Source organism: Fukomys damarensis, unplaced genomic scaffold (genome assembly GCF_012274545.1).
Source record: "Fukomys damarensis isolate Sample0158 unplaced genomic scaffold, DMR_v1.0_HiC HiC_scaffold_15, whole genome shotgun sequence".
Taxonomy (NCBI): Eukaryota; Metazoa; Chordata; class Mammalia; order Rodentia; family Bathyergidae; genus Fukomys; species Fukomys damarensis.
The window spans coordinates 6,160,574-6,174,384 of NW_022900927.1; the positions used below are offsets into that span (position 1 = coordinate 6,160,574).

The 13,811-nt window shown below is 42.0% G+C and overlaps 1 protein-coding gene across 4 annotated transcripts; it reads left to right on the plus strand.

Annotated features, from left to right (window-relative positions):
* Window positions 1-5,116: 5,116 nt before the first annotated feature.
* Asb8 (ankyrin repeat and SOCS box containing 8) lies at window positions 5,117-13,320 on the plus strand. 4 transcript variants are annotated; one of them, XM_010638313.3, is made up of 4 exons: window positions 5,117-5,255; window positions 8,785-8,948; window positions 10,388-10,492; window positions 12,582-13,320. In XM_010638313.3, exons 2-4 carry the CDS (start codon window positions 8,820-8,822, stop codon window positions 13,212-13,214), a joined length of 867 nt encoding a protein of 288 aa, XP_010636615.1. In that variant the 5' UTR covers window positions 5,117-5,255; window positions 8,785-8,819; the 3' UTR covers window positions 13,215-13,320. The 4 variants fall into 4 exon arrangements, with proteins under 4 accessions (XP_010636615.1, XP_019065196.1, XP_010636616.1 ...); XM_019209651.2 differs by having other exon boundaries at window positions 8,789-8,948; XM_010638314.3 differs by having other exon boundaries at window positions 5,117-5,229.
* Window positions 13,321-13,811: the final 491 nt, after the last annotated feature.

The following is a 13,811-nucleotide window of genomic DNA, read 5'->3' on the forward strand; positions in this document are numbered from 1 at the left end:
CCTCGGGCCCTATAGTGTTTGTGTAATCGTATATGTTTCTAGATATAAAGAATATGTTATAAAAATAACAATGAAATTGCAGAAATTCAAAGTAAAGGAAAATACACTATCCTGTTAATGAGGAAAACTGTGGCTCTTTTCTTTTTTGGGGGGGGGCGGGAGGTGACAGGAGAACTTATTGGAAAGAGTCCCTCCTTATGTAAATCACCTTTTTCTAGAAAAGACATCAGGAAAACAGGCATCAGCATTAGCTGGGTGGCCCTTGAAGGGGGTTTGAAACTGGAAAGTATTTGATGAGTTCTGGGCGTCAGCCAGAAAACCATTGCGAAAGGCTTCGTGTTGCCACTTAGGTTACCGGCAAGAATTCCTCTCCTCTAGCACACTGTCGCTCAAGAGGGTCCACCCAAAGTCTGGAAAATATTTGGAGCCAACAGGGAAAAAAAGGATCTTTTCACTCCAAAAAGCCTTACACACTCAGCTCAATGGGCAGGACACCAGATCTGTTACATGGGACACTTCACAGCATTTACCTACAGTCTGGCTACTAATTCATGTGCAGCAGTGATAGCAACCATCATAACATCATTATCAAATTTCTAGTTCAGATGAATGCCAAAGTCTTAAAATAGAAACATTAGTTGCACTCTCAATCAACACCATCTAGTAGACACTTCTTCAGCGCAGAACTGGAATCAGCACAGGAGATAAGAAAAAATACTGACCTAAAAGTCTTGTGGGAGGCGCAGCTACAAAAAACAAAGTCGCAGAGTCACTTGTAATCAAAACATGAAGAACAGAAATACCAACCAAAATATATAGAGATGGAATCCAGAGATGGAATGCAAGGTTCACAGAAAGTGATAAAAACATAACTTTATTTTTTGGCTTTTAGTGTCTTTTAATTTTTTTTTAATTGAGGAGGAGGGGATAATCTTCACTTGCCCTGAATGGAAAATTGGGCAGATCCCTGACTTTTCAGTACACTCTTTGATAACTGACAATCCTTTAAGTAGTAGCCACTTTTTTAAAAAGTCTTAAAAGAAGAGTCTAGATTTAGTGATTAGAATGCATCCAGTTCAAAAAGGTAACCAAACATTTCAGTTTTCATTTTAAACTGTCAGTCTAATACAGAACTCCCCATCTGCCACACAGGCCTGGGGCTGATGGCCATCTGCCTCCAGCTTTCTCCTAAACTTATCCCTCCTACACTAGCTAACTGCTGCTTGATCTGCTGGTGAAAACACAAGAGATGGAATGGCCAAGGGGTGGGCAGTTCTTTGGTAGAATAGGTCTATCTCTGGCTGATGGTTAAAACTGACTTTTCTTTTGAAGGGAGCTTTTAAAGTTTCTTTTTGGAGATTCTTGTTGTTAGAGTATGGATCTGGAATGTCCCCTTAAAGGCTTGTGTGTTGAATGCTTGGTCCCCAAAGTAGCAGTGTTCCCAGATGGGTCTTTTGGAAGGTGACTGAATCATGAGGACTCTGACTTCATTGGTGGATCAATTCACTGATGGATTCGTAATTTGATGGCATCATTGGGAGGCGATGGAAACTCGGGAGGTAAGATGTAGTTGAAGAGAGACGCTCCTAAGAGTGTGCCCGGTGTAAATACCAAATAGTTTCTTTGGGGTGAAAAACTAAAAGTGTAAATAAGATTCAACTTGTATAACTGATAATGTGAAATAGGGAGAAAAGGGCTAAAGGGCTAGGGAAAGTGGGAAGGGCAGGGGAAAGGAAATAAGGGAAAAGAAAAAATATGAGAAAAGGAAAAAATGGAAACAAAGTCTTAGTAAATAGGGAAGGGTGGAGGGGTGAAGGGAGGGCAGGGGTAAGGGGAAAAAATAAGAACCAAGATGCATCACATAAAGGTACAAGATCCCAATGATGAATGTAACTGTACTGTATACCTAAAAAGAAACAATAAACTGAATGAAAGAAAGAGTGTACCCATGAGGACTATATCTTTTTTAATTAATTAATTGTATTGGTATATTTAAGGTATATAATAAAATAATATTCATTATTGGAAATTTGCATCTTTACATAATCCATCTTGCTTATTTTCCCCATTCCCCTGCCCTCCTTTCAACCCCTCCCCACCCCTCCCTATCTACAAAGACTTTAGTTTCCATTTTTTCTTTTTCTCCTGTTCATTCCATTATCATCTTTCTTTCCCTTACCTCTCCCATTTCCCCTTCCCTTTGCACCTTTTCTTCCTATTTCACATTATGTATTATGAAGACTATATCTTATCCCTGGCCTTTTCCTCTCTGGTTCTCTTGCCAGAAACAATGGAGTCAGTGGATCATGGACTGAAACTCCTGAAAACCATGAGCCAAAATAAATCTTTGTTCATTCAAGCTGGTTTTTTCTCAAATATTTTGTCACAGTGACAGAAAGCTTACTAATACATCTATCATCGGTGATCCCTTACTTGAGTCCCTCTGGCCCAGACAAGATAGATGCAAGTGGTGGCCTATGATAAGCTCTGGATTTTAGGATTCCTGTGTTCATCTCTAGCTTCTGGCCACTGAATCCCTTCATGTTCCCTAGATATCCCTTTTGAATAGGCCAAAGGCAGCCCTATATTATCTGCTTCCTCTATGGCCCACATTTAATGCAGAGAAACATTCACACATTCATGAACCCTGCTGATCTAGGAGAACTGGTGGATCTTATACCTACTCTGTGACTTGAGCCTTCTGTAATTTATAGGAAAGAGCTAGTGTGGTCCTCTATTTTATGTCTCTCTCCCTACACTCTCTTGATATCATAAGGTAGAACAGTTCTACACTGACTTTGTACTTACAAACCTTTTTGAGTTATCTTTTTTTTTTTTTCTTTTGGTACCGGGGATTAAATTTGGGACTTTGTACTTGTGAGGCAGGCAGTAGAACCACTGAGCTAAATCCCTGGCCCTTGAGTTACCATTTTTAATTGCAATTGATAATGCTCATAATTCACCTCCCAACCCTTGATAGTAAGGAATTGTGCCTCTCCATGTCTTCTGTATACAGCTGAGCACAGAGCCTGGAACAAAGTAGATGCTCAGTAAATGTTTGGCGAACAGATGGATCTGAACCAACTTTTGTTGTGCAGTGCATTCTCAGAGATGCTTTAAAATAACCTATATGGGTAGCTTATTTTACCACACCCGGGCAGACTCCATTCACTCATTCCTACATTGATTAAATATTGATACATCCCCGAACTTGTATACCTTAGCATTTTCCAGCCAAGTAATGTGAGAAATAAAACAATACAGTGGGGAAATTCATTTTTTTCAAAGAAGAAATGGATAAATTCACATTACCTATTTCAGGTTTTTGGAAAAGTTATGAGACTTCAAATTAAGACTTCACAGGAAAAAAATATCCCCTAAAGCTGCAGAAATTGCTCATATTGTTTGAGTGGTTTGTTTGAAAACCCTAAAATTACCAAATAACAAAGAAAAATTAGATTTTAAATATTTGACAAAGATGTGTAAAATACAGGTAATGAACATGAGGCCTTTATTATACTATTCTCTCATTTTTTCTGTATGTTTGAACATTTTAAAATAAAAACAAGATTAAAAATTGAAGCTCAGAAACATCCCAGTCTTTTCCCTGCTTTAAAGAGGAAGCATGGTGGGCATACCTGTAATCCCAGCTACTTGGAAGGCTGAGAAAGGAGGATCGCAACATCAAGGTGAGACTCCATAATTCAGCAAGAACATGTCTCAAAATAAAAAATAAAAAGGGCTGAAGATGTTGCTCAGAAGTAGAGTGCTCTTGGTTTCCCTAGTATTCCCTAGTATGGAATAAAAAGAGGCACCAGAAAAAGCAGAAGCAACAAAAACAGAAAATTAAGAAACTATGTAGCCAAACATGGCGGCACAGGCCTGTAACCCCAGCAGTCAGGATAAGGCAGGAGGATCACCTTGAGTCTGAGGCCAGCCTGGGCTACATAGTGAGTTCAAGGCTAGCCTGAACTACACAGCAAGACCCCATCTGAAAACCAAAACAAAACAAAACAAAAAACAACTATGTAGACTTTGCTATCATATAATTAAACATTTATAGCACCCATTAAATCATCAATATGGAACAATAGTATAATAATAATGAAGCTGTTTGTACTTGAACTACAGAGTAAATGTTTTTGGAAGCAAGAGCTGTGACTTTGGAACTGGGTTGAATCAGAATCCATCGAAACTGAAGAATATTTAGAGATCATTTTAGCCAACACTCTTACTTTACAAATTAGAAAATTAGTAGCCAGAGAAAAGAAATGAAATAACTCATCAATCTCTGATACTCTAGTCTTATACTCTTTTGATCTCAACGGGTTCGATTTTGGGCTTGTTTTTTGTTTTTTGGAGCAAGTTATGGGAGTAGAAGAAGGGGTACCGCTATTTAAACAGAGAGCCATTTACACCGCCGCGCTCACAGTCGGCCTGTGTAGGCTGCTTCACTTTTCATGCATCAAGGCACATCACTTAGAGGTCTCAGTATCTCTGCCTGGGAAGGGTTATGGTCGACATTTACAGCTTTTTAGCCCTCAATATTTTTAATTCTACACTTCTTGGGTGGTTGAGATTGTCTTGTCCATCGTTCACTTTTGAAAGAGGGTGGACAATATCCATGCGGGTTCTTTAGGGTATAGACTCATTCTGACACCATGAATAATGCTGCTAGTTCTTTTGTTTGCCGAAGACATTCCTTACCAACAGTTTCATCTCCTAAGCAACTGAACCACTGCGGAGCTAGTGCACGAAATCAGTGTTTAATGGCGCGAGTCTGGGACCTCTGTGAGAATGAGTCGCCCGAGTCCATCTCCGATGCAGACAATGGGTAGCAGGGGAAAGAGTGGTGGGACGGACCCACTGCGGGCCAGCGCCACTCCGGCGCGGCCATGCAGAACTGGCCCGACAGCCAGGGTTCGTGAGCTTCTTTCTTGTCGCAGGACCAAGGCCCGAGATCCAAGGCTGTGACAGACTGCGCGAGATCGGCTGAGGTCCTAGCTTTTGGGTCAGGGTAGAAAGAAAGCCGCTAGCTAGGGCCCAAGGAAAGAGTACGGTGCCCATGACTGCGCAGGCGCACCGGGCTTTCTGCGACTGGTCAGCCCGGAGGCGCCCCGCCTACTCGGTCCAGCGTCCTGTAAACGAACGCGCCCTAGCACCTGCAGTTTCTGCTTCCGGGTCGCGCATTGACAGCGGCTTTCCAGACCCAGCTCAACCTGAGGTTCGGTGAGTGCGGTCGTCTTTGTCTAAAGGTCAGCAGCTAGGGCTCCGAGCCCGGTAGGGCGCGCCCAGTTACGCTTCCTCTGCTGCGCTCGAGGCCTGCGAGCTCTCGAGGCCGAGACATCCTTCCGGGTCTTCGGGGAGATGGGAGGGGGTTGGGCTGCGCCTGGGGATCCCGGGACACAGATTGCACAACTCCGGTTTACTGCCTGCACTGGAGACCTGACGGGATTGCAGCGATGTGTTGGAAGGCTGTGCTGACAGTGACAACACACGACCTTGCATTCCTTGCCCTTGCCCTCCACCCCCTGGCTTTGGAAAGGCGACGCTGCCGCGAGCCCTCCCGCAGCAGGTGCGGTGGGGTCGGAGCGCCTCTGGCTGTCACCGAGGGGTGGAGGCCCAGGCCCTCCTAGCATCAGAATTGTTGAGGCTGTTGAGTGCCGTCTCTCTTGTGCTTGGATTTTAGCTTCGCGATTTAAAAAAAAAAATGTTTAACCTATTGATGTTTTCTCTAGATCCAGCAAAGAAGGAAAACGGGGTTTGGCGGAAGGAGCTTTCAGTCGGTCCCAGCAGAGGGAAGGGCCCTTAGGAGACAAACCGAGCACAGGCTAATAATGACCAGAGTGAGGATAGATTTAGGTCTCCTTAGTGCTTCCTGATAGTGAATGTTGTCCATCTGCCCCAGAGTTTCACCCTCACCTGGAGCTTCGAGGCAGCAGGAGAGAACCACTTGGTCATACTTATGAAAAGTTCTTAGCCTGGAGGCCACGAGCACCCTAAAAGTGAATCAGCGTTTAGTTTCTTCAAATTATTCTGTCCCAGAAACTGTTAACAGAAGCACTTTTCTCCAAGTCTACTTTAGATGCTTGTATTTCCCCCTGGTATCCGGATTGAATTTAGGCCCTTGCACTTGTGAGGAGGGCGTGGCATCACTGAGCTATATCCCAGGCCCTGCTTTTTTTTCCTTTTTTGCCCTCATTCTTGGACTCTCCAACTCAAATGGACCTTTTTGCCCGTACCCCACAAAGAAGTCTCAGGAAGTTAAGATATGTATGAGTGTGTGTGTGTGTGTGTGTGTGTGTGTGTCTGTGTGTGTATGGTTGACACTTACATACACGTAGGTGTTGGGGATGGAACCCACGACCTTGTAAATGCTAAGCATATGTTCTATCACTGAGCTTTATCCCCAGACCTGTGTTTATTTATAGATACAAATGACTACTGATTAGCAAAAAAAAATTAGGGGAGTTAATAATATGTCACTGAATGTATAAAGGGTTATCCTATCACAAAAAGCAAAACTTTTATGTTATAAAATGACAAATATTTTTTAGATTTTTCCCTTAGTAGTCATCATATGCATAACATGCTTACTACTTACTGCAAGCTTTGAATTTTATTACAATTTAAGGGAATAAGCTTTACATTGGTTCAACAAGTATTGAGGACCTATCTTATGCCAGGTACTATTGGGAAAAAAAACTTCACTCCTAAGAAACATATTTTAGCAAGAATATAAGTTCCTAAGCAGTTACACATAAAGAGTTGGTATTACATATATTTTCTGTAGTTTTTTTTTTTTCTTTTTTTGAGACAGGGTCTCACTATATAATTCCCTTAGTGCTGGGATTACAGGCAGGAGGCACCATGCAGTTTTTTGTGTTTTGTGGTGTTTTGTTTTGGTACCGAGGATTGAATTCGGATCCTTGCGCTTGCAAGGCAGGCCACTGAACTGCTGAACTAAATCCCTGGCCCTTACCATGCAGTTTTGATATGCAATTTTTCACAGAAATGAACCATTTTACTGGCTATAACTTTACATATTTCCTAACTAGTATCTTGTGTAGTCAAAATTTTTATCATTGTTGAATTCAAGTATATTGCATTACAGTATTTTTTGTTATCCTAGAACTCAGCCATATTGAGGATTAAACGTGTGTACCCAAATCTATTTCTCAGTTGTCATAAGTTGTCAATTTTTAACATTCTAAATTCATTTAAGCCAAGCATAGTGCACATGTCTGTAATCCTAGCACTTAAGAAGCAGAGACAAGAGGATTGCTGTGAGTTCAAGGTGAGATTGCACTACATAACAAGACTCTGTCTCAAAAAAATTTTTTTCATTTTAAATCTGCTTATTTTCCTAAAACTGAAAGTGATTGTTGTGAATTTTGGTTTGTTTGTTTCTTTCTTTTCTAATTTTAAGTAGATGACTCCAAGTAGATGACTCCGTAAGACTTTTGGGCTGGGGATTTGGCTTAGTGGTTCTACCACCTGCCTCACAAGTGCAAGGGCCTGAGTTTGATCCCTGGTACCAAAATATTAAAAAATATTTTTTAAAATTACACTTTTGCTTTCATTCTTATTTTAGAATATTACCTCAAATATTTCCTGTTTTTCCTTGAAAATCTTTCACAGATGCCTTATCATTAAGTGTATTTGTTTCATAACTTTCTCCTCTCTTTTCACAGATAACTACAATCACTTCCATACCTTTTACTCAATCAACCAATCAGTATTTGTTAATTACCTATATTACATGAATAAAAGAGTAAAGAGCAATACTCTTCCCTTCCAGTTGATTACAGTTTAGATGGTTGCATAACTGTACTACAAGGAAAATATAATAAATATGCCAGGAATTTGGCTCAGTGGTTCCACTGCCTGCCTCGCAAGTGCAAGGGCCCGGGTTTGATCCCTGGTACCAAAAAAAAAAAAAAAAAAAAGGAAAATATAATAAATATGCCAGGAATTTGGCTCAGTGGTTCCGCTGCCTGCCTCGCAAGCGCAAGGGCCCGGGTTTGATCCCTGGTACCAAAAAAAAAAAAAAAGGAAAATATAATAAATATGCCAGGAATTTGGCTCAGTGGTTCCGCTGCCTGCCTCGCAAGCGCAAGGGCCCGGGTTTGATCCCTGGTACCAAAAAAAAAAAAAAAGGAAAATATAATAAATATGCCAGGAATTTGGCTCAGTGGTTCCGCTGCCTGCCTCGCAAGCGCAAGGGCCCGGGTTTGATCCCTGGTACCAAAAAAAAAAAAAAAGGAAAATATAATAAATATGCCAGGAATTTGGCTCAGTGGTTCCGCTGCCTGCCTCGCAAGCGCAAGGGCCCGGGTTTGATCCCTGGTACCAAAAAAAAAAAAAAAAAAAAGGAAAATATAATAAATAACCTAAAGGTGATGTTGATAAGAAATAACATTCGGAGAAGGAAAAGAATATTTTAAGGTTATCTTCAGCCTTGAAAAGAATCGTGTTCCTTAATGAGTCATATAAATCACACAGGGCTTTGTGGAGGTCTTAGTATTATACTTGGCAGGGAAATTGTATGCTAGTCTAAGTTAGAGAGCAGAGCAGAGATCCTGAAGGCCAGAGCATTGGCATCTAGCTTTACTCAGCACCCCAGAAACTCTGATAATGTAGCTCCTTGTGATTAGAGAAGTGGAGTTAATCACTGATCTCTTTGACATCTGCTTTTCATATTGGGAAGGCCTAGAGGATGCTTAACCCTAGGGACAGATGTGCTCAGTGATACGGTATGTGCCTAAAACTCCTTTGTCTCAGGCAGTTTGGAGCATGTGAACACACTTTGAGCCTTGATGAGTTCCAGTATGTGGTATATCATGCAGAGCATTCAGAGCAAATACTCTCTCTCGGAACGCTTGATCCGAACAATCGCCGCCATCCGCTCCTTCCCACATGATAACGTTGAGGACCTCATCAGAGGGGTGAGTGTGCTGTATCCTTGCAGAGGGGAAATGGAACAATGGCTGGTGAATCCTAATAGATTCCAGATTTGCAGCTCTGACTTAGTACAAGATCACAGTCTTAACAGCCTTCTAAAATATATTAACTTGACCATTAAAATATGTTTGCACCTACATTTTACTTTGCTTGCTTTCTCCCCGCCGCACACACACACGCTCTGGGAATCTGATAGTTTTCTACCTGAAATATGTTCTAGGCAACCCTAATCTCAGGTTCTTTGTAACACCACTCTCTGGGTATAGTATATATGGAAGCTATCAGGCTCCAGGTCTTCACACGTCTTTTCGTAAGGGTGGTAGAAAGTGAGCAAAGCAGAGGTGTTTTTCACATTCTTATGAGCTTTTCTCCACATCTGGGTATGATAACTGCATGGAATAGAGTTCGCTTTTCTTGTATCTTACAATAGCTGCCAGATCTGCTTGGTAGAGAACACCCACCTCTAAAATGCATGGTAATTGTAGATGAGGACAACACTTCATCTGGTATTTTGCCACTGCTATTCAATAATTGTTATATGACCAGTATCCTACAAGGTCTTTCGTACCCTATTGTTTTTATTCCTGTTGAAGAGAAGTTACAGAGATTTTTTTTTTTCCCCACTAGAAAATGTAACCCTCTTCAACTACTTTAGGATTCTGGTTTATATTCCTGAGCTCTGTAGCTGCTTCAGAGTTTTGTGGCACAGCCACAGAAGGAGGGCAAACAGCGTCAGTTTATTCTCAGCAAAAGTGGGATCAGAATATTTAGCGGTAGCAACTTTGTCACGTTCTAATTCTAGCTCTGCTGCTGAGTCATTCGGTGACTTTGGTCTGACTGGTATCTCTGTCTCCTTCATATTAAGAATACAAGCACTTGATTTGGATTAGGTGGCAGAGAATGCTGAGACCAATAGACCACCTTGGTGATGTTTGTTTATAAATAAACAAAAATAGCATTAAGATGAAAACATAACACTACTGCTAGTGATGGTCATTTGTTGAATGGCAAAAAGAGCATGCCACTTCTGCCAGTTGGATAGACTCATGACTTTTTCAGAACATGGTAACCACAGAAAGTAGATCACTGGTCCAGCTTTCCTGCCGCTGATAAAGTTCTCATGGGTTTTACACATAAGGTTATGTCCTCAGTGATCTACGAGTGACCATCTTGGCAGGCTAATTTGTGGAGAAACTTCATAATTTGATCTAAGGAAATGACAGTTCCTTGCCTCCCTCTTCAGGGTATTCCTCTGGTTTAGACAATGGCGTTATAATACTATTTAATTCATGTAAATAGGAACCAGGAAACAGTAGTATGTTTACAATCTAGTCAAGGTTAGAACTCCTCCCCCAGGTCTGAATCTGTCTTGCTGGGTGAGCCAGAGCTGAGCACACTGACTGAAGCTTATTTCTTTTTACAGGGAGCAGATGTGAACTGTACCCATGGCACGCTGAAGCCCCTGCACTGTGCCTGTATGGTGTCAGATGCTGACTGTGTGGAGTTACTCCTGGAGAAAGGAGCTGAGGTAGCGTTCTCAAGGCTGTCACATTAACAATTCGTGGAGATCTGAGCTTCGTATTTTCTTAGAATTTTCTCTTTGTGCTTCTGGTCTGACCTTCTAGCTCATGTTAACATTGACATAGCTGATATTAAAGGGAAAATGAAATGGTAAATCTATGAAATAATCCTAAAGGGGCAGAGGATTATTTAGCTCAGTGGCACCGCACCTGCCTGGCAAGTGCAAGGTCTTGAATTCAACGCCTGATACCACACACGCACAAAAAAAAATCCTAAAGATTTCATTCCTTTTACTTTCTGTCTTCCCTTTATTTTATCCATGGCTTCAAAAACACTTTTGAGGGCTGGGGATTTAGCTCAGTGGTTACGCCAACTGCCTTGCAAGCGCATGGACCCGAGTTCCGATACCCGGTACCAAAAAAAAAAAAACTTTTGAAACACTATCTCCCCTTCTCTCCCAGCTTACCTCTTTGGGATTGTTTCCCTTTCTGTTGTATCCTCTTTTTGCCTGTGGATTGTCCAGAAGCTGTAAATGCAGAAGGCCCTCTATTGCCATTAAATCTAAACCATTTGAAACTTCCCGTCAGACGGATACAATTGGAGAGACAGTTATCATAAAGCAGCTCTTTCCTCAGGACTGGGCTACTTGTGTTATTTATGCCTGCTAGTTATTTTGTCTTGTCTTCCTTTTAATCTATCTTAAGATTAAAAACCAAAAGTTAATTTTTGAAAGTAGACACAAAGTGGCTGGGGATTTGGCTCAGTGGTTTGCGCAAGGTCCCAATTTCAATCCCTGGTATGAAAAAATAAAAAAAAAGAAAGAGAGAGAAGGTGGGGGAGAGAGAGAAAGAGAGAAAGACACAAAGTGGCATGATATAGTGAATAGTTAAAGCAATAGACTCTGCAGTCATAGTTCATGGGATTCAGATTCTGGTTCAAACCCTTCCAATCATGTGACCTTGAACACATTCTTTAAGCCTTTCTCTGCCATTTCCCATCTATAAAAGAATGATAATGATATCTTTTTCATAGGTTATAAAGTATTTGGAACATAGCATGTAGTAACTGCTAGATAAATGTTATTAAATGAATAAACTAGCCGTTTGACCATTTGTGAGCAGCCTTGAGCATGTGTATGCTGAGGTACTGAGTCAGATGAACCGTGGAGCCAGTGTGCAGTCCCAACACATGGGCCAGTAAGCCCAGGCCCAGGCCCTGCCATCCTCGCCTCCACACAGCCGTGCTGCTCCTTCCCTGTCACTAGCTGTTCCATGACTTTTGTAGTGAGTCACTGTCCCTGAAGGGAAAACTGAGCGTACCTTGAAGTGATTAAAGCCAGTGATCAAAGTGAAATATTAGGGGGGAGGAGGGAGAGTTAGCCAGATAAAAGTTGGACTCACTTAAATGTTTCAGTTTTGCTGCATTGCCCTTTATGGGGGAAGATAATATGCTGTTATAAATTTGGGGATATGAAATAAAAAATTGCAGGGCATACTAACTTTCAGCAAGCTGGCTGATTGTCCAGTATTGGAAGATTTGTGCTCTCCATCCCCATGTTTTCTTCTGGGTTCTCTTGTTAACCCACAGCATAGTTTTGCAAAGGCCTGACTTTAACATTCTAGCATGGTTACAGAACATAGCAAAACTGTACGGGCAGAGCTTTGGCCTTACTATTTTTCATTTTGATTACCTCTAGGAATAGGATGCAGAGTCAGGAAAGATAAAGTAATGCAGAAAACTCTTTAACTATTTAAGATGCTCCCTAGTGACTTTATTCAGAGTGGTTTCGATGCCTTGAACTTCATCTTTTCCTACCTGACCTCTTACTCTGTGGTAGAGATTCTAATGAAAACAGACAGAACCGAGTGGTTCTAAATCGTGCACAGCTGCTGGTACATGTAGTGTCAACTGTTTTGGGAGAGTGCTTTTCCACTTCCTCTTAGCTCCTGTCACGTCTGTCTTGATCACCAAGCTTCACGGGAATTGCTTTTGGACTCTCTTGCCCAGAGCAATGCAAAGGAAAAGTTCCTTGCTTTATTCCTTTTTTCCTCTCAGTAGTTCTATCTACTGTTAACCTAGTTCCTCCTTTCTCACAGGTGAATGCCCTGGATGGTTACAACCGAACAGCCCTCCACTATGCAGCAGAGAAAGATGAGGCTTGTGTGGAGGTGCTGTTGGAGTATGGTGCAAACCCCAATGCTCTGGATGGCAACAGAGATACCCCACTTCACTGGGCTGCCTTCAAGAACAATGCTGAGTGCGTGCGGGCTCTCCTCGAGAGTGGGGCCTCTGTCAATGCCCTGGATTATAACAACGACACACCACTCAGCTGGGCTGCCATGAAGGGAAATCTGGAGAGCATCAGCATCCTTCTCGATTATGGTGCCGAGGTCAGAGTCATCAACCTAAAAGGCCAGACGCCCATCTCCCGCCTAGTGGCTCTGCTAGTCAGGGGACTTGGAACAGAGAAGGAAGATTCCTGCTTTGAGCTTCTCCACAGAGCTGTTGGACACTTTGAATTAAGGAAAAATGGTACTATGCCACGAGAGGTGGCCAAAGACCAGCTGCTGTGTGAAAAGCTGACTGTGCTGTGTTCAGCCCCAGGAACTCTAAAAACACTGTCACGCTATGCTGTGCGCCGTAGCCTGGGACTCCAGTATCTGCCAGATGCAGTGAAGGGCCTTCCACTGCCAGCTTCTTTGAAGGAATATCTGTTACTTGTAGAATAGGCCAGAGAAGACACTTGTACTATCATGCAGGCAAATCTGGGTGAGGTTATCCCACCATCTTTATCCCAGTACCATCTTTTTTTCATGGAAAACAGAAAAGCATTTGTTCCAATAATGTGTTTCATAGACTTCAAGGCAATATGTCACAGCAGTAACCTTCACACCTCCTCCTCTTCCCATACCAAGCAACCAAATCAAAAGACTCCTCACTTTTGTGTGCTCTTACTACTTACTTGGCTTTTTTATGTTGCACTCTGCAAAAGAAGAGGTCTTCCCCTCCACTGCCCCTTAAGGAAAGAGTCAAGAGTGCAACTAAATTTCTCTAGGCAAGTGAAATGTGTTTAAGGAATATGTGTGTGGTTTTCTGGGATGGGGGGTGGACATGATATAACACTTCAAGAAAATCCTTTGTAAGCTTTTTAATTGATGTGTGAAGAAGAAAAATCACAGTTCTGGTTAACAATAATTGTGTCCCAAGTATGAAGTTACTCCAAACCCTGTTGGTGTGCAGATTCAAAATTGGGCATTCTGAAAGAGTTAGAGCCATTCAGCAGCAGTGTGCTTTCACAAAGGTGTCTGGCTGCTCTCCCCACTGAA

Excerpts from the sequence above, each read along its gene's own strand:
- Asb8 (XM_010638313.3), top strand. The coding sequence starts at position 8,820 with ATGAGTTCCAGTATGTGGTATATCATGCAGAGCATTCAGAGCAAATAC. Across the intron at positions 8,949-10,387 it reads TTGAGGACCTCATCAGAGGG|GGAGCAGATGTGAACTGTAC; the intron begins GTGAGTGTGCTG and ends TTCTTTTTACAG. Across the intron at positions 10,493-12,581 it reads TCCTGGAGAAAGGAGCTGAG|GTGAATGCCCTGGATGGTTA; the intron begins GTAGCGTTCTCA and ends CCTTTCTCACAG.